The sequence below is a fragment of the Brienomyrus brachyistius genome, chromosome 8, assembly GCF_023856365.1.
Source record: "Brienomyrus brachyistius isolate T26 chromosome 8, BBRACH_0.4, whole genome shotgun sequence".
Classification (NCBI taxonomy): Eukaryota; Metazoa; Chordata; class Actinopteri; order Osteoglossiformes; family Mormyridae; genus Brienomyrus; species Brienomyrus brachyistius.
The window spans coordinates 19,714,019-19,735,043 of NC_064540.1; the positions used below are offsets into that span (position 1 = coordinate 19,714,019).

General features: G+C 40.6%; 1 protein-coding gene across 1 annotated transcript; it reads right to left on the bottom strand.

Annotated features, from left to right (window-relative positions):
• Positions 1-13,219: 13,219 nt before the first annotated feature.
• LOC125747241 (indoleamine 2,3-dioxygenase 1-like) lies at positions 13,220-19,567 on the bottom strand. Its single transcript, XM_049022200.1, has 11 exons — positions 19,513-19,567; positions 17,219-17,392; positions 16,874-16,969; positions 16,519-16,638; positions 15,812-15,930; positions 15,475-15,489; positions 15,161-15,260; positions 14,913-15,030; positions 14,582-14,633; positions 14,270-14,412; positions 13,220-14,060 (listed from the first exon to the last, which is right to left on the bottom strand). The coding sequence occupies exons 2-11, from the start codon at positions 17,288-17,290 to the stop codon at positions 13,729-13,731; spliced, it is 1,167 nt and encodes a 388-aa protein (XP_048878157.1). The 5' UTR covers positions 17,291-17,392; positions 19,513-19,567; the 3' UTR covers positions 13,220-13,728.
• Positions 19,568-21,025: the final 1,458 nt, after the last annotated feature.

The following is a 21,025-nucleotide window of genomic DNA, read 5'->3' on the forward strand; positions in this document are numbered from 1 at the left end:
GTGCTCTTCAGCCAAAAAGTTTAAATGTTGTGCTACAAGACAGATGATAGTAACTGTGAACCTTCTTTCACATGGTAAACATGAAGGAGGAGTACAAAGGAACTGCACAAGAAAATAACTGTGGGCACTTGTATGTGGACATGGGGTCCAAGCTTATTTGATGCATCAAATAAAGTGATAAATAGGGGGTCTTGGCTGGTCCTTGGTTGGCCCCTGCTGGGTCCTGGGTGGGACCTTGACTATAATGAGATCCCCCACCATGATGTAATGAACAAGGGGGCCGGCATGATCCGCCCCTTACCTCTCTGTGTGTAAAGTACTTGCAATGATTTATTCATCCACCAGGGAGAGCAGTGACTATGAAAGCTGAAGTGACTTATCTTGACTTCACTACAAAAAATAAAAACCTGAGCAAGTATAATTTTCTTATATTTAGACAAAATTCCAATTTCATTGATAAACGGACTACACTGCAATAAATGGCCTGTGAAATTTAAGAAATTGTTTCTGTTGTGAGGCAAAGATGGCCTTAAACTATCAAAATGTGTTTTTTTGTCAGTTTATTGATGAAATTAGAATTGTGCAGTATAATAATTACAGAGCTAATAAGATTGATATTGTCGAGCTGTGAGGGACAGTGTGGTATATGACAATTAAACAGATTTTAAGCCCATTGAGCTTGTTTGGCATGTGATGAAATACTTCATCTGCAAGGAGGCCAAACCAGGTACAAAACAGCAGTGTGTCCAAGCAAAAGATTTATTTTGGGAGAGGAGAGTGATCTAAGATGTGTCTAACAGACTAATTACAGGCCTAAACAAAGTAATAAGATTGATTGTGGAGAATAAAGGTGGACAGAGTGGAAAATGAAAAATAAAAAAACATATGGTTCTGTACTGTGCTTGAATAAAATAGACACATTCCTTAGTGTGTTCTGTCTGGCTAACAGTCTGAAAGGCTGCTGATGGCTGCATATTCACAGGGTGGGGGTGGGGGGCAGTCACAATGACGTGTGAATGTGTCATTAACTTCTCTGCTTGGCCACAATGAAAACAGATATGTTTGCAGGGGATCAAGGTGAGGTTGTGTTCTTAACCTAAGAACACTGAACCAATGGTCAAGCAGGGTGGTAGTAGTATCATGCAGTTTTGCTGACAGTACTTTACGTCACTACATTGCACAAACAGGATGGAATGATGAAGTAGCACTAGATAGACTGGGAATTTTTTGTCATAGTACCAGACTCAAAAAGAGGAACGTAAAAGAAACATAGCATAATAAGTATTTACTGTAACCCTTTGGAGTCTGAAGTCTGAAGCCTCTCACCCACTTTCAAAGTAGTCTGACATGCCTTGACATTTTTCAGTCTTTCTGAATTGCTAAAACACATTTCCAAAAATCTCCTCTCCTTTAATCAAACCACTAAGCTCAAACCCTAAAATTCAAGCTAAACGAAAACACTACCAGTCAAAATAGTTGTTGGCATTTAAATTAGAAACTGTAAGACTATAATAAAAAAAAAAAGTATGGTCGTCTACCAATAATATTTGTATACTGTAGTTATGACTGATAACTAATATGTAACATTTGCTGTATTCAGTACTCCAGAAAAGTTACTGTAAAGGACAAAGCCAAAAAATAAACAGATGAAAGGCATATTGTATGAGGTGTGATTACTAAAGTGTAACAACTTTGAAGTGACTTTGGAGTCACCACACCTTTGCATACTGTCAATGGCCCATGGAATGTCTGTCACTGCTCCTCACACCAATCAGTTTGGAAAGGCAGTGGGAATTTTACAGTTTTTTTCAATTGCTAAGACAGATACTGCAATACTGAAGTTGCTTTCTCAAAACTCTTCATACAGTCACCACAACATTAGCTTATCTGGGCTAAACTGTTAAGCATTTTTCTTTGCTTTCATACAAAATGCAATCAATAACTAAATTCTTCAAAAATCATGGATTCCTGTCTCACAACATTAAAATTTCAGAGGCCATTTTGCACATAAGTACATACTGACTCTAAAACTGCTAATAAAACAGTCAAAACTGAAATATGTCATTTTGCTAAATTACCATCAAGACCCTTTCTAAAATAGATTGTAAAAAACACATAAAATAAACAAATTATGTCAATTGACACAAGATCAAACAATGAATGCTGCATGCCAAGATATTTCTTCAAAGCAATGCCAAGGATGGATCATGTATGTGAAGAGATAGTACCGTAGATTCTACTCTGTTTTAGCAATTTAAAAAAACTGGAAGAAAAGACACAATAATAGCCTATTTAGAGTTTATAACATGCAACAGATTAAACGTTGATGTATAAAATGTGCAATCACATTATATTACAGGAATAATACAAAACTATAAATGAATATTAGAACAACAAATTAGTTACCTGTTAGTTGCTGAGTTCTCCTCAAACGAATTTGATGGGCCGAATGGCCTCCTCTCGTTTGTAAATTTCTTGATTCCTGATCAGGATTCCAAGCTTCAAAACAGTTGTGGGTTATGCAGAAATGCCAGGACCATGCCTAAAACTAGTTTAAATGAACTAGAAATTCTGCGAGGCTTGCTAATGGCTACCAAAAGATTCTGGTTGATACCCGTTATACTTGTGTATGTGAACTTGCGACCACAACTAAAATGTGTTTTGGTAAAGAGAGCGCTATCTCATGGTAACACCCTGCAAGTGAATAAATGGGCGGGTTTAGACAAGAATTTAGGCACACCCCCAAAAGGAGGGGGGTCAGTCCCTTTGGCTGGCTTTTGGCAGGCAGCAGGTTTGGAGGGGAAAATTGAGGTGGCTGCATCTGCAGACCTTACATTGTGCACTGGGCCACAGTCATGCTGGAACAGAAAAGGTCCCTCCCCCAAAACCGCTCCCACAAAGTTGGAAACACAGAATTGTCCAAAATGTCTTGGTATACTGAAGCATTAAGAGTTCCATTCAATAGAACTAAGGATCTTATCCCTCCTTCACCAAGTTTTACATTTGACATAATGCAATCAGGCAGGTAAGGTTCTCCTGGCATCTTCCAAACCCAGACTCATCCATCAGACTGCCAGACAAAGCTGAAAACTTTGTCACTCCACTGCTCCAGTGTTGGTGCGCTTTACCCCACTTCTTTCTCCAGAATTTCATGTTTGATTTCACTGAGCATTTTAGTATGACTCATTCTTTCAAAAATGGTAAGAAAGTATTTGCTTATCTTAAAAATTTAGGATCAGAAATTATATTTATCCAAGAAACACACCTTACAAATCAGGACCATGTGAAGCTAAAAAAACAATGGGTCAGGTCAATCTTTCATTCTAATTTTAATGCCAAGGCAAGAGGAATGGCGATTTTGATACATAAAAGAATTCTTTTTACACCCTCTAGTATTCAATTTGACCCACAAGGTTGCTTTATTATAGTCTCTGCTCAGCTTTATAATACTCTGGTGGTATTAGTTAATGTCAATGCTCCCAACTGGGATGATGAGTGATTTACACAAAGGCTTATATGGAAAATACCTGATTTGAATTCTCAACATTTAATTTTAGAGATATTTTAACTGTGTTATGAACCCTTTTTTGGATCGGTCTAGTCTTAAAACACAAACTCTCACTAAAATAGCTACCAAGCTCTCAGATTTTCTAGATTGTGCTACATGTATAGGTCCCTGAACCCCAGTACGAATGTTTTCTCATTTTTTTCCAATGTACACCATTTATGTTCAAGAATTGACTATTTTTTATAGATAAAAATTGCTTGGCCCTTTGGAAAAGGTGGAATACTCTACCATTGTAATATCTGATCATGCCCCAGTACTGCTGGATCTCTCTTTTAAGGATATATATGCTTTCGCCCTCAGTGGTGTTTTAACACCGCACTACTATCAGATGAAACATTCTGAAACTCAATCTCAGAGGCGATAGACAAATTCTTGAAATTCAATAAGACTGAGTGTACCTCTCCATCCCTGTTATGGGAGATTCTTAAGGCTGTACTTAGAGGTGAAATATTAGTGTACTCATCATATCTCCATAAAAAAAGGAGAGAGCAGTAGCAGCTGGTGGAGACCATAAGTAACAAAGATCACCAATATTCGGGCTCACCCAGTCCAGCCCTTTAAAAAGAGAAGATAGATCTCCAAGCACGATACAATTTAATCACAGCAACCGAAACTGAACGTCTCACGATGTGGTCACGGGGATTTTTTTATGAACATGGAGAAAAAGCTGGTAGGCTGTTAGCTCACCAACTTAAATCCAAATCAGCTGTACAACTTATATCACAAATCGAGGATAAACTCAGATGTTAAATACTGGCAAAACTGTTAGCTACTCGATTAGAGATACCATTGCCAGATGTGATCTCAGCTGATCAAACAGGTTTTATGGGAGGGCAACAGCTATTTTCTAATGTGCGACACCTTCAAAATATCCTGTGTGGTCCTTCATCTAATTAGACTGCAGAGGTTGTGATTTCAATGAATGCAGAGAAAGCTTTCGATCGAGTAGAGTGGGATTATGTATTTTTTGTGTTCTAACAATTCAGCTTTGGTAAAATATTTATTCAATGGATTCAGCTCCTATATTCCTCTCCAAAAGCATTGGTTATTACAAATCAGCTGCGCTCAAAAACTTTTCCTTTATCTAGGGGTATGAGACAGGGTTGCCCACTTAGCCCACTTTTATTTATACTGGCAATAGAACCACTATCCCTGGCCCTAAAAGCTGCACCCATGATACAAGGAATAAACAGGCAGGGAATTGAACATAAGCTATCACTTTATGCAGATAATATGTTACTCTATATTTCAGACCCTCTTTTAAGTATTAACAAGGTCCTTACACAGTTACTAACTTTTGGGTTAATCTCGGGCTATAAACTTAATCTATCAAAAGTGAATGTTTACCTGTGAATGATCATAGTGGAGACTCGAACCCGGGTCCCAGAGGTGTGAGGCAACAGTGCTAACCACTGCGCCACCATGCCATCCCCTGTATACTATTTCATTGTATAAAAAGAAACTTACTGTACTGTACAATAAAGTATTTCACCACTGCTTCTTCCTCAGCTTCCACTGTTTGCTAGCACATGCATCTTTTGATTTCTTAGTGCAATCTGTGCTTTATTTTTTTTGTGAAATGTAAGTGCAGTATCTGTTTATTAAGTGCTGTGGTTTAATATGTACATTATTATTTCAGTACTGTGTTTACTGTCCTTAATGTCTTGCCTCTCTCGTATAACTTGAGATACGCCCAAATTGACTTTCAACAAGTGGTCCTGGTTCCAAATGCAGAAGTCGATGGATACCTGTATTTTATATGCTGTAGTGTGCTGGGTGTCAGATATTGCGAGGCACCTTGCTTTGATTTTGACCCGTTAGATCAGAGGGAGGTAATCTTATCCAGAAAGGGCCGCTGTGTATGATGGTTTTCACTGCAACTATCTGAACAGCGACCCTAACGGTTATCCCAATACCTTGATCTTGCTAGCATATTTAAATGTGAACCTATTCAGGAATAGAGTGGTGAAGGCATTCAGAGGAGGACTGATAATTATCAGAGGGAACAAAGGGGCTGGGTACTTGTCAGTATCCAGTAGAACCACCAGAGTCCTACACTGAATGGTTCTGGATGTGGCACAGATGCTAATCCCTCTGTATTAGGGGATCCATCTCCAGTTTGTACTCTTCCAGTTAATAGGTAGATTATGAGACAGATTTTCGCCCTAGTCCAGTACTCATTGACAACCTAATACACCGTGTTTCAGTTTCTCTTGATAGTCAATACATGTCACAGGATGTACATTACTCTGATGGGCAGGCCCTCTTACATATGATGGAAACACTACAACAACTTAAGAATAAGGGTCAGAAGAGTGAAATACATATAGTGAGTGTATAGCTCAGCAGACTAAGACTCTGTGGCTGTGATCAGAAGGTTGACGGTTCGTGCTCAGAATTGGCAGAATAGCCACATGTCCACAAGCTTTTGAACAAGACCTGAAAACCCTGGGGGCCTCAAGGTAGCAGTCTCTTCACTGTGACCCCCAAGCTTGTTCTTGCCTTTAAGGAGAACAAGATGGGGCAAATTATTAATCCCATGGGGCCTCAGCAGAATTACAAACCAGTACAAGGAAAATAGTTGTTAATTTTACATACTACCTTTTGTTGGCCTTATGAGAATATTCAGATTATCATTTTTCCCCATAATTGCAATTTTAACATTAAATTGATGATTTTCCCAATGTCCTGTGGCCGCTTTATATGGTAATTATTGATGAAAACTTTTTTGGAAAGTGAAACAATACTAAAATTGCTTTATTGCGTAAAAAAAACTGTTTTTGTTTAGTAAAATAATGTTTTTTTGCTCTTTATACTGCCGTCTTGTGGCAAAATTTAAATACTGCAGTTTGAAAACAATTAAATGATTTCTTCCCGAAATTGCAGTACCTACGTTTGACCACGAGATGGCAGCAAGAAAATAGAAAAACTATTTTCCCACGGTATACTAGCAGCTTTGTGTGGTAATTATTTGTATTAAAAGTATATTGGACCAAGTCAAACCATTTTAATGAAGAATTAACATCTAAAACGGGCAAAAAAAACACAACCTGCTAGTAGACCGTGGGAAAATATTTTTTCTATTTTCTTGCTGCCATCTCGTGGCCAAAAGTAGGTACTGCAATTTCGGGAAGAAATCATTTAATTGTTTTGAAACTGCAGTATTCAAATTTTACCACAAGACGGCAGTATAAAGAGTAAAAAACAACGAAATTGCAATACCTACTTTTGACCACGAGATGGCAGCAAGAAAATAGAAAAAATATTTTCCCACGGTCTACTAGCAGCTTTGTGTGGTAATTGTTTGTATTAAAAATACATTGGACCAAGTCAAACTATTTTAATGAAGAATTAACATCTAAAACGGGCAAAAAAAAACACAACCTGCTAGTAGACCGTGGGGAAAATATTCTGTCCCGTAAAATCTAAAGTATTGTGCTCCCGTGAATGAATGATGAGGAATATAATTGAAATGCACTGATATTCACCCCTCCTTACACAGGTGATGGCCCTGTACAGCGTACTGGCGCCTCTGCCCTGTCCCTCACTCCCACAAATGGCAGACACTGGGCCAGGCTACGTTCCCCCACTCCAGGGCCTGTTCCCTGCTCCAGGTTGGTGTCTCTGTCAGTGGCAGAATGTGACGCCCAACGTCTACACATCTACCATGAATGAGGAGTATGTGGCTGACCAACACAGTTAGCTTACCTTTTGTTACAAAACCAGTCAAATATTACTGCCCCATTTTATCTTTGTACAGGAACGTTAATGAGACACTTCAGATATGGTCAGGACCGTCTGCTCACCCTGGCACCCATGCTGTAAACCAAGCCCCCACTGTGGCTCTGCCGCCTCCTATCAGGTACGACACGTGTAAGGAATCCATTTCCAGAGTCGCCACAGTTTCAGCAAAACAGTGGTTTATTGAACAGTAAAAACTAATATAATGTGATACAGATTAGACATACAGCGGGTATTGAAAGGCAGCTCAAATACAAAGTAAGGGCAGTTCTTCACCCCCCTTTATATCCCAAAAGACCCTCCCCAACAAGGTGCTGTGTGTAGGTGTTGTGAGTGAATTTACATATAAAGGGTGACCCCCCTGGACTGTGAGGAGCCTGAGGTAGGGATGGGGCAGGACAGGGTGGAGACTTTTATGATCATTGTAATTCAGTTATCTTCCTTATCACCCTAGTGGTGCCGACTGAAAGCCCCATTTTCGCCCTGACTTCCCCAATGATCATAAATTTCTAACACTGCCTATATTCAAATGATCAACCTAGAACATTGGGACACCTTTACTACTTTTCCTTACAACACGCTAATAAAACATTATCAGTTTTTCTGCAGGTCCTACTGACAGACACATGGTATACAGCCCACTCTACATATGCTATACAATAAGTTACCCATAGACAGGTTATGCGTGCTCTTTAAATATCCACGCGAATACTTATTTGTAGCGCAGATGTTTGCAGACACCAGCATGAGGTAAATGTCTCTGTACCTCTTTGACAGGGTCAGTACAAGATGCGCTCGCCATATTGCCCTGACTGTGAAAGACACAGAAGGTGATCAGATCTGCTGTCGCTTTGTGGACACAGCACCCACATTCCTGCAGCTCAGTCAGGTGAGCAGGGGGAGCTCTGTGAAGCTCAGGGCACTGTGGTGTCAGGATCTTCATGGTGTCTTCCTTTTCATGTGTAATCTTGCCCTCTTATACTCTTCTTCCCCCAAGGTATCACTTCTCCAATACCTTAAAGCTCACTTTTTTCCTCTTCTTGTGGCAGGACTGTCTGCTGTCTTATAGTGGAGGGGGGGATCAGGGCCAGTATTAAGTGAAGATTACAGTGGAAGATTTCCGCAAAACTGGCCTTGAAGGCATCTACGACAATACTACAGCACTGAGCGCCACTCCCCTGCACCTGTCCATCACAGGCATCACATCCCTCCATTTGGGATTCAAGGGATGAAAGTTTTTATTATGGAGTGTACAGTGTATGGTGAAAATCTAACTTGTGCACAGCACAAACAGAAACCCATTAATGACAACAACAGTGCAGTAAGACAGTAAGACAGTAGACAGTGAGTATCATCTAGCTGCCTGTGCTGAGCTGCAGCATTGTGTTGCTAAAGATATCTTACACAATAACCATGGAAAGAACCTGTTTTTAAAAAATATTAAATATCATAGGTCACTGGTATTTTCCTTTCTTTAAACCAGGTACATAAGAATGATAGTGTTGGTGTCACGCTCGCTGGCTGACAAAGCGGCGATCGTGCGGGTAGGCGGGTCAGGAATAGGCAGATCAGGCAGAAATCGGGGTAAACTGGGGTTTTAATGATGACAAGGGAGCAGGAGACACACATGCACAGCTAACCACATCTAACCACAATGACAGACAATGGACTCAGGCAAGACACGGACTGAAATACACAGGACTGAGCAAATTAACTAGACACAGCTGGATACAATCAGGGGAAAACACGTGGGTAATCAGGGGGCGTGGCACACAGGAGGAGTGGACGAGCAGGGCATGACAGTTGGGGCCTGTATTTCTCGTATTAGGTATCTAAGGCAGATATGGTAAGGATGGTGGTTCATATGATTGTATACAAAATGTGTTAGCCATGGTGAATATCTTAGATCAGGGGTTCCCAAACTATGGGTCACAACCAAAAATGGGTTGCAGTCCATGGTGGGTCACTGACTGACCACAAAAAAGTCTCATTTACAGTTTTTCTGAATCGCTAAAACACATTTCCTAAAATCTCATCTCTTTGTCTCAAAACACTAAACACAAACTCTAAAATTCAAGCTACACTCACAAAACCTTCGACTTGTCTTGCAAAACCAAACATTTGACCCAAAATTATTTTTTTATTCAAAATCAAGCACTACTGTCAAAAACCACACAAAACCAGCCAATGCGCAAACACAACTTAGCAACGATTACACACTACATAAATAAATATAAAACACTGTGGTAAAATATTTATTTATTTATTCATTCATTCATTCATTCATTCCTGTACTCACATATAAACAAAAAAGAACTGCAGCAAAAAAAGTTTTATATAAAAAAAATATATATTTTCACAGCATATTCAATAATTAATTTTATTTATTTATTTATTTATTTGGAGCGGCATGGTGGTGCAGTGGTTAGTACTGTTACCGCGCACCTCTGGGACCCGGGTTCGATTCTCCGCCTGGGTCACATGTGTGTGGAGTTTGCATGTTCTCCCCATGTCGTCGTGGGGTTTCCTCCAGGTACTCCGGTTTCCCCCACAGTCCAAAGACATGCTGAGGCTAATTGGAGTTACTAATTTGCCCATAGGAGTGCACTACATTGCACAAAGATGATGGAATGATAAAGTAGCACTGGATAGATAGATAGATTGGGATTTTTTTGTCATAGTACCAGACTCAAAAAGAGGAACATAAAAGAAACATAGCATAATAAGTATTTACTGTAACGCTTTGGAGTCTGAGGCCTCTCACCCACTTTCAAAGTAGTCTGACATGCCTTGACATTTTACAGTTTTTCTGAATTGCTAAAACATTTCCTAAAATCTCCTCTCCTTTAATCAAACCACTAAGCACAAACCCTAAAATTCAAGCTAAACTCACAAAAAAATGAAAACACTACCAGTCAAAATAGGTTTCGGCATGTAAATTAGAAACTGTAAGACTATAATTAAGAAAAAGTATAGTCATCTACCAAAAATATTTGCATACTGTAGTTATGACTGATAACTAATATGTAATGTTTTCAGTACTCCAGAAAAGTTACTGTAAAGAACAAAGCCGAAAAATAAACAAATGAGAGGCATATTACAGTAAAATGTGCAACTGCCAAGCCAGATTCACGGAAAGAAATGTGTGACCCATTTGTAATTTGACATCGAAATTCCGCTCCTATTCACCTATGGCACATATTCTATGTTCTAGTCACTCTTTGGCTTCTTCAAATGTTTATAAATGTGTGTGAACAGTTTTGAGTCATTGTATTTAAATTACTACTGTGTGCTGGCTGCGCTTAACCTCTGCGGCCTGTTTTCTATTTTGCATCAAAATTCACCATAACTCAAAATGTGTTTTGATGAATGAGAATGTGTTTCAAGTTTTGCAGAAAGGGTGACTGAGATCTGCAAATTGTGTCTAACTAGGTGAGCATGGTTTAACGTTTTGCCAAGTGATTGTTTCAATAAATGACTTTTGACAATTGGCATGCAGTTTTGTTCCCAAAATGATTTCTAATATTTCAGCAATTCAGAAAAACTGTAAAATATTTCACTTATCTAAACAATATTTATCCCAAACAAATGCTTTTATTCAGCACAAACTCAGCACCAATAATCTGAGATCATTTCGAATGTGATTATTCTATTTTTTTGTTAAAATCTACTTTATGACCATACTTTATATGTTCTTATGAATCCTTGGGTTCCTTTAAATCAGAGCTAGATAAGATTTTAACGACTCTGAGCTATTAGTTTAGTTCTCCCCAAGCGAGCTTGATGGGCCGAATGGCCTCCTCTCGTTTGTATAGTTCTTATGTTCTTATGTTAAACATACACTTTTCAAAACCTATTTTCAGTGGTGCTGACAAATTGCAAAACATTACATTATAAACATTTCTAGCCAAGACTTTTGAGCTCTGAAGCTTATAGACATAGGGGCTGACTACACAAAGGTGAATGAGACATTCAAAGAATTGTGTGAGGTTTGATTACTAAAGTGTAACAACTTTGAAGTGACTTTGGAGTCACCAGACCTTTGCATACTGTCAATGGCCCATCAGTCTGGAATGTCTGTCACTGCTCCTCACACTAATCAGTTTGCAAAGGCAGTGTGAATTTTACAGTTATTTTCAATTGCTAAGACAGATACTGCAATACTGAAGTTGCTTTCTCAAAACTTTTCATACAGTCACCACAACATTAGCTTATCTGGGCTAAACTGTTAAGCATTTTGCTTTGCTTTCATACAAAATGCAATCAATAACTAAATTCTTCAAAATGTATTCTTCAATTAATTTATCAGAGGCCATTTTGCACATAAGTACATACTGACCCTAAAACTGCTAGTAAAACAGTCAAAACTGAAATATATCATTTTACTAAATTACTATCAAGACCCTTTCTAAAATAGATTGTAAAAAACACACAAAATAAACAAATTATGTTAATTGACACAAGATCAAACAATGCATGCTGTATGCCAAGATATTTCTCCAGAGCAATGCCAAGGATGGATCATGTATGTGAAGAGACAGAGTAGAATCTATGGTACTGTCTTAGCAATTAAAAAAAAACTGTAAGAAAACACACAATACCAGCCTTTTCACAGTTTATAACATGCAACAGATTAAACGTTGAAGTATAAAATGTGCAATCACATTATATTACAGGAATAATACAAAACTATAAATGAATATTAGAACAACAAATTAGTTAACTATTAGTTGCTGAGCTATTACAGTTCTCCTCAAATGAGCTTGATGGGCTGAATGGCCTCCTCTCGTTTATAAATTTCTTATGTTCTTATGTTTTTATGTAAATTGTCACTCCTGATCAGGATGCCAAGCTTCAAAACAGTTGTGGGTTATGCTGAAAAGCCAGGTCTGTGCCTGGAACCCAACTAGTTTAAATGAACTAGAAATTCTGCAAAGAAGAGTGGTCAAATATTCAGCCAGAATTATGCCACACGCTTGCTAATGGCTACCAAAAGATTCTGGTTGATACCTGTTGTATGTAAACTTGTGACCACAACTAAAATGTGTTTTTGTAAAGAAAGCGCCATCTCATGGTAACACCCTGCAAGTGAATAAATGGGCGTGTTTAGATGAGAATTTAGGCACACCCCCAGAAGGAGAGGGGTCAGTCCCTTTTGCTGGCTTTTGGCAGGCAACCGGCAGGCAGCCGGCTGGGAGGGGAAAATTCAAGCGGCTACATCTGTCAGTGTCAGTTTTAGAATATACCCCATGATTGTATCACCAAAGACCTGCCAAGCCTGGATCTGTTGTTTCAGAAGATAATTCCTCCTATGCCTGGGTGGGAACAACATTTACTGTCATTGTCATTAAATTCTCGGGGCCGGTTTGTGAGATGCAACAGGACAACATTTAACTTGTATAGTTTTCGGTATTTTAATGTTTCATATGTTTATGAGAATACAGTGATTAACATTACTACGAACAAGTAGAACTCCTGCCAGTTGTCATGGTATTGGATCTAACTTGTATACTGACCTTCAAGCAAAAAGGATAGAGCACAGTAAGTGTATTTAATTTATTCATGAAGTGTGAGCTGCATGTATTGCTAGATTATGTGAGCTATTCTGGTGGACACAGTGTCACATTTGGAGCAAGGTTTGTTCACTTCTGAGAGCTATTTGTAGATGTGTGCTCATAGTTTTGAGAAAATGAGGCATTGAAATGTGTATAATCTATTGATAAAGAAAAACTATTAAATATCTTCTAAGCTTTAAATAGATAGGAAATCTGTTAGCTGATAGCTCATGCTGTAAGACTTTGGTTGGGAAGAGTGTAGAGCGTCTCACTTAGGGCTGTTTTGTCCTAATTGCGCATCCGTTTACCCACTTGACAGACAGCTAACAGTGTTATTGAACATCAGATGCAGAAGTTGTTTTTATCCTTACTTCGATTTATTTGCATGAATGAACATTAACTTTCTTCTTTCTTTTCCATTTTTTGGATCATTCACTTATTCCCGGTAAAACTGAAATTAAACATAAAACATGCGTAATAAAATGTCTGTTGCCTTCTACCTTCTCTCCATAAATCACATAACTTGCACATAGTAGTCGTTCACAAAAGACAACCAAACACTAGCGTAGCTGTTTCACAAATGAACATCCATAACGCGATCTTAGCATAGCGTAGCTCGCTAACATCAGACAACACATCTCTTAGATATATTATCTCAATGAACACTCACAAGCAAAGGCGCTCCAAGGCACAAATGTTTCTGGAAAGTTCTGGTTGTGCTGTTCGCATGCCTACTGCACGAACATCTCCTGCTCCAGGTTTTTACCATTGAACTCTAACACGTAAGAGATCTATTAAATACGTAACAATTTTCAACCAGACCTGATAGACGGCGCCAAACACAAAATATAAATGCACGCCTTGTCAAGGGCTAATGAGGACATTCTTGGTCGAGTCCCGGACGCTCTTCAGGAAACGGAAGGCATCTGTGCCACCTGTGCCCTTTTCCTCCCTGGGGGTGGGGTCGCCCCTGTGTGCACTCTTACTGGGCGCAGACACATAGCTGCTTACAGCCTGCAGGTGGTAGCATCGCAGGGCCACCAGGGCCTCAACACACTTGTCGTAGGTGTCGATGAGATCCTGCTCGCCAGAATTCTCCACGTACGAACGCAAGGGAGTCCGACTCTGGAGGACCTCGATCAGGTGCCGGTGGGCTGGGGGCATGTAACTGCGGATGTCCTTCAGGTAGCTGTCAGCTGAGAAGAAGCCAGAACAGTGATGCAGGAATGTTAGAGCTGTGGCTGAGATACATTTAGGTCGTTGGATCCAAACCTAAGTAACATGTATTTAAATAGTATATTAATGTACTGGATCATAGAAAAGTCAGCCCTTTTGTTGTATAGATATTTAGTATCTGCCAATAAAAAAATAAAGAGGAGGGCCTTCAGTAACTCAGCAGGCTCACCTGAGGTTTCCGCTTGTTTGACACCCAACAGAGCATCAAAACATTGGATGCTGGAGCTCTGGGCAGCGCTGCCCCCCCTCAACTGCTTTGTGAAGAGCCCCTCATAGCATAGCCCATTGGGCAGGGCTGGGTTGTCCATCCAACTGCGGCCACAAAGCAACAGCGTCACAATTATAGTTCTCAAGAAGCTTGAAGAACCCTCTACTAAATACTGGGTGCGCGTTTGACTCTCATCTGAATGTGCTGGGAATCTGAAGTGCCTTCAACCCTTCCCATTCTTCCCACTCATTACGGTGAGCGTAAGAAGCTTACCCAGTAAAGAAGATCCGCAGTGTCCCATAAAAGACGTCGGGCTTCACATGACCTAAGAAATAAATAAAACAGGGCAATTAAACTTCCAGCAGACATGTCTTTTTTGAAAAGCAAAATTCCAAAGCAAAGATGGTGGAACAGTACGTGAAGAAATGTTAAGTGTATACATAACCAATGACAGCCTCCTGTAGCTGGGCATACTCTGCTTTGGGGGGTCCAGTTACTGCCCGGAGCAGGACTGTAACTAACAGCATGCTAGATGATGATGACGCCTAGTAGTTGGTTTGTCGTCTTTGATAATTCTGCATCTGAAGGGTGATTTGAAACTTACTGCGCATGAGTCCAAACATCTCCTTCATCTTCAACAGAGATTTGTTCACCATCTCTAGGCCATCATGCACACCACGATTGTCCTGGGTCAGCATGGAGTTCATCGTCATGGCAATTCCCTGAATGAATGAAAAAGGCCATGCCACAGGCTTCAGCTGTCCCAGCAGACCATGGTGACAGCTCCTGTAGTTACACAGAAATACACCTGCTGTCAGGTGATGCAGGCATTGCCATGGGGACAGATCCTACCTCCATCCCTGTGCATGCAGCCTGTTCCACCACCAGGGAGACCAGGAAGAAGCCCCTGCATGATTCCTCCCCAGGAAACTTGAATATGGTGTCCATGTTCCTTTTGGCCCATAAAAACACAAACAGTTAAACTCAAAACCTTTTCCCACACCCACTGCACAACCTGAGAAACAAGACATGATATTCTTAAACTAAACGGCTTTATCCAATTCACATGGCTTGTAGTTCATATCCTCATACCACTTATACTGCAGGATCCTTTGCTCACTCAGACACACACGTTGTTCAAAAACAGTTAACATATTAGAACTTACCCAATTTCGAACGGGCTGGAGACCGGCAGAGGTCAAAGGGGTTCATGACATAAGAAGAGCAGAGATGGAATTTTAGTAACTGAAAACTTTCTGGGATTCTGAATTCTGAGTGTAGGCGGGTAACACAACACAGCAACAAATAATATAGAAACAAATAACAATGGTATTTAAAAAAATGGAAATCTTTACATTACTTACATCTCTCATAAAACATTCACGACAGCACTAATGACTCTGAGGTATGATGAGATTATGAAGGGGGTTGGGTTAGAAAACAGGGGCCGAGAGAGAGAAAGGAAAGGTGAGAAATGGGGCAGGGGGGCATGAACAAACAAACCCTGTGGGGTCCCTCAGCTTCCAGTTGGCCAGCACACAGTCTGCATAGACCAGGATGGGCGGCAAGTCCAAGGCCTCCGACACTTTGCAGTACGGCTCAGCCAGCTGCCTGGGGAGCGTCTGCAGGCAGCAAACAGCACCGGCATCCGTCAGCCTCCTCTCTCACTTTCATTTTTACTCTTCTTCAAAAAAACTCACATAGATGAGGGTATGACAGGTGAAGGTATCGCCTTTCTAGTCTTATCTTTCAAAGTTTCGAATGATTTATTGTGACGTGAACTTAATACAACAAAATTCTTACCTGCATGCTGATTAATGACCACAACGCCGAATAAATGCAAAACACATAAATAAAGGAGCTAATGATGAGTGACAGTAAACAACAAAGAAAAGAACGACACAGCAGACAAACCCTTAGACATACAGGCGCTATAGAAGCCCTAGATATAGAACCTGGAAATAAAGGGCCAGAGTGTTGATTCCTGCAGGATCTGGCATGCAGGCTGCTTTTGCTGAGGAGCCTGATTGCCTGTAGGTTGTGGAATCTTGTGGTCCGTCTCCTTAAGGCTGTCTACCCTAAGCGACCTCGCAACACTTCCTCCTACCATCTCTCCTCTGCAGTCCTCCACCTGCTACCATCCCCGCTCTGAACTCCTCCTCTTATCATATCGCTCCACTCCTCCTCTTCTTAGCCCCCACCATACCCACCTTGACTGGCTGGTGCTCTCCTTCCTGCCACACATAGCCCATGGTGATGAAGCCCAGTGCCAGGTGTGCCAGCCTCTGTTCTCTGTGCCCTTGGAGATGCGTGGTGCACAACAGCGGCATCTGGTGGCCGGAGGTCAGACACAGGCTGCAGTAGGTCTACATTACATCAGCATCTCTGCCAGATGCCATCCGTTTAACACCACTGCTGTTATGGCTAACTCTTAGCGAGGTATTCAATACAAACAGCTCCCATATCTGTCTGTATAGTTAGCTTAAAGAATACACCTGAACACTGAGCTGTGTGCCGTGCCACGGTCCTTAACCACAGTGCCTCCTGGTGCTCGATGAGACTTACCTTATGGACCCTGTCCTGGAGCTGATGAGTTTGGATCAGCTGGGGGAGGTCCTTGGCGATGGTCATCCATGGCTGGTAGTACTCTGGGAGATCGGTCTGAAAAGGACGCACATTGACCCATCATCTGCACTAAAGTTTGCGATGACGACACCTCCACTCAAGTGGAGGTTCTTCATATACTTTAGAATATAATATAATATAATATAATATAATATAATATAATATAATATAATATAATATAATATAATATAGACTCAGGAATTCAACAGCATATTGGTATGATTAATATGTAATGTACTGTATTACAATATAATTAATACACAGACACATTGTGATGTTTCTTACCTTTGGATCGTCCAGGACAAAGCCCATGGTGCTGGACACATGGAAAGATTCCAGTTGGATTTCAGGCTCCATGGCAGCGACGACAATGTCTGTATGTCAGCGTGTGTATATGCCTGCTGCTGTATCTTCCTCTGCTTTATATCACTGAGGAACCCAGCTGCAACCACGTGGTTCCTTGGCATGCATACATCATCATGTTGTCATCACAAGGCAACCCATGAATAAGAGCTGTAGGAACTCCCCCCCCCCCCCACTTAGCTATGAGCCACTTTCAGTTTCTCTCTTAGTCTGACTAGCTATATTATGAGATTGATTCCAGGAAGGTCCCTTTGAAGGAATCTGGTGGGATTGGTTGTCTATTCTGGAAGGGCCAGCTAATCAGTGCTCATTCAATATAGCATCGCTGACCATGTCTTCCTGCTAATTGTCACCAGCAAACTAACAGCTGAAATAATTCACTTTTATAGTGCATAATTCAGGGCCTTTAAAACAAAATACTGGTGCTAGGGGTGTAATGATACGAGACGAGACACGAAATTGGGTTCACCAGAACGAGACGGTATTTTAACAATAGAAACGAAAGGAAAACTTTTATTTGATTAATTTGAAAGCTTCAAAAATGCTAAATAATGCAGATGTATGGTGAAATGTTTTAAATAATCACCATCATCATATGCATATGAAGAGATCAAATATCTAGTACTATTGGGTCGAGAGAGGCAAGCAGGCAATGGGAGCCATAAATGCAAAACTCTAGTTTTGACTCATCATTCCATGGGACATTCTCCCAGAAAATGTTGGGGCTTGTCAACATGCATTTTGAATTTCTGATTTATAGCAGGCAATTCTATTACCTAAAAGTCTAGCAACATGTAAACGTGAAGCTCACACTAAGGCTACTGATTGTGTTTCCAAAGGAATATGCAGCAGCAGGCCCAGCATCCATGGCAGCGGCTGCATGCCCCCCCCCCCCCCCCCCCCCCCATTCGCACGATGGTGTGTGCAGATAATGCCGGTGAAATTAACCCTGGGGTTTCAGGTTTGCAGGAACTTCAGTCTAGAGCAACATAAAAGGATTTTTGGTTGAAACCACTGTGGGATGCAGAAATGGATGCTATAATCTCTCTGAGATTATGTGCTTTATGTTCATGTTATGTTATTAATGTTTAATAAAAAGGGGGAAGGTGTAGTGGAAATGATACATTTAGACATAGTGGAAAATTCTACGCTTTCTTAGAAAATATTCGCTATGATCACAAAGTGCTGTCTGTCCGTGTGGGAAGCAGGAGCTGTTTGGCATCTGAGGGAGAGGAAGGTCAACCTGATAATTACGCAGCTGGTTCTGATAACTTCTGTCTGGATCCACACAGAGACAGTAACTGTAAACCTTCTTCCTTATCACATATAATGATAAAGTGATAAGTGAATGATAAGTACAAAGGAACTGCACAAGAAAATAATTGTGGACACTTGTATGTGGACACGGTGTCCAAGCTTATTTGGTGCATCAAATAACGTGATAAATAACTTTGCTACTTTCTTTCGCTGTCTTTGGCTGCATTTCCTCCATATCGTGCTGGTGGAGCAATCAGGCAATTTTTTTTCCCTTTTACCATGGCCCTGAGCTGTAGCCTAGGATAAACCACATTCATACGTTTAATAACGTTCTGTCCACGTCAGTTTACAATTTCTCTACCACTCTAGAGGGATAGTATCAAAGACATGCGGGCTGTCATGCTAGTCTTGTATCTTAGCACCATTTTCCTCTTCCGTGAGGCTACTTTGTGTTGATTCCCCTAGCAGTAGCCTACCATTCGACACCAGTGTGAACAGAAAGCTGGGTAGTGTTACGTCTCAAAGGAGGAATAGTCCATCACAGCTGGACAGGGGGCAACTTTGTCTATCCTGAAAACTGTCAGTAAAAATGTAAATAATTGTGTCTAGGCCAGACTCAACCTTCCGATCACAGGCACACAGGCTTAGCGCACTGAGCCTTGTGCTGCCATCAAGCCAAATAATACATATTGCTATAATATAAATGATCATTTATCTTATAGCCATAAACTTTTGGAAATTCTGTCTTCATGAGATCCATAGTTTTCAGGGGCCCCAGCCGGCTGCCTGCGCTGGCCTTATGGTCAGCCGCCCCCCGCCCCCCCTGCCTGGAAGTACACATAAAACAGCAGTAACTGTATCCGAACCCCTCCCTTCACAGAGTACATGGAAGAGCTTTCTGACATACTGACGCCTGACTGGACTTATGGTGACGAGCAAAGTGACATTATAAATCTCACCTTCATGCCCACGTATTTATGCCAACTTTGTCTTTTCTTACGGTAACTAATGAATGACTCATTTCTCTCTCCATAGCCCCTCCCACTTTTGGGGTCTATCATGACGTACATCTGTTAGAACCAACCAGCACAGAGTTAGAAAGAGAAAACGAAAGTCTGAGGATCTAAACTTGGAAGCCTTGGTGTGATTCTGGGAAGAGGGAAGCTATGGGCAGCAAACCAAGCTTTAATCTCTTGGTTATGGCTGCTGGGCTCATATGATGTTCTGCTCTGACTCATGCCGGACATGCTGAACATTTTCAGAATACCTTGTTCTCCCCGCATCGGGGGCCCTCGTTGACCATGCCCGGGTCTGGCACGTCTGAGTCCAGCAGGAAATCCACCCCCCAGCACTTGGTGACGGCGATGGGCGTCTGGATGATGGAGGGTTCGATGTCGAACATAGTGACCGACTGCACATTTTCACACTGCAACTTCCCGCACATGGTATTCCTGGAACAGAGACGGCAGTAGAAGTGCTATATATACATATATATATATACACTGTAGGTTTCTCAGATTATTTTTATTTTTCAATCTCCCTGGCACATTTTTAATTCATTTTCAATTTAATTCATGAATTTCATTCATTCCGTTTCTGAATTCATTTCAAACTGCAATTTATATAAAAAATTCATGAGACATTTAATAACATTTGTATTGTTAATTGTTATTTTGTCAGATAAATACTTACCAACAGAGCTCCAAGAATAACGAGTCCATAGGTTGTAATGTAAAAGGCCAGAAAGTAAGAGGAAAAGCCTTAAACACATGGACAAAAAAATGTTGCTGCTGTTAATCTAGCTGCTCTCTCTCCATAATTTAATTTTCCCATTTATCCTGAACATTTGCTCTTCACCAATTGAAGAGTGACTGATGCATTATCGCCATAATTTTCTGAGGGTCTCCTAACACACTTCAAGACAAATCATTAGTCGTATTGGTTTCTCTACATCGCTCATATTGTCTGATTGTGTATTAGTGTGTGTGTGTGTGTGTGTGTGTGTGTGTGTGCTCTGTGACGGCCTGCTGTACTATCAAGGGTATTTACCACTTTATGCCTTGTGTGTCCCCCCCAACCACGTACTAGATAAGCAGCTGGAAGGATGGATGATCATAATAAATAATAACAATGTGCATCTAATAATATAGTTTTAAGGTAGTGTCTGCTGTCAGTTGGAGCAACATTGATTGGTCCAGCGTCATGATGCTCATCAGTGGATACTGCAAGAACGTTTTAGCAGGCTCTAGGAGAATGGAAAAGACTGTTGTTTTGTCCATGAGTAGAGGCTGTAAATAGACAATATTTTATACAGAATTATAATAAAACGGTAACAAGCATTACTGCAGATGAACTGAAAACACAGAATCACAGACCAAATGCTAATGCAGTAATTATTAGGTAGACTATGAACACAGACAAAATTGCAATAAGCTGATTTTTATGAGTAAACCAATGCTTGAAGTGGGGGAA

Bases quoted from the DNA above. Each gene is read 5' to 3' on its own strand.
- LOC125747241 (XM_049022200.1), bottom strand. From the start codon at position 17,290: ATGGAGCCTGAAATCCAACTGGAATCTTTCCATGTGTCCAGCACCATG. The intron at 15,931-16,518 runs GTGGGTATGGTG...TGCTGCCTGCAG, and splicing joins GAGAGCACCAGCCAGTCAAG to ACGCTCCCCAGGCAGCTGGC. The intron at 14,061-14,269 runs GTGAGCCTGCTG...GCTTCTTCTCAG, and splicing joins CAAACAAGCGGAAACCTCAG to CTGACAGCTACCTGAAGGAC.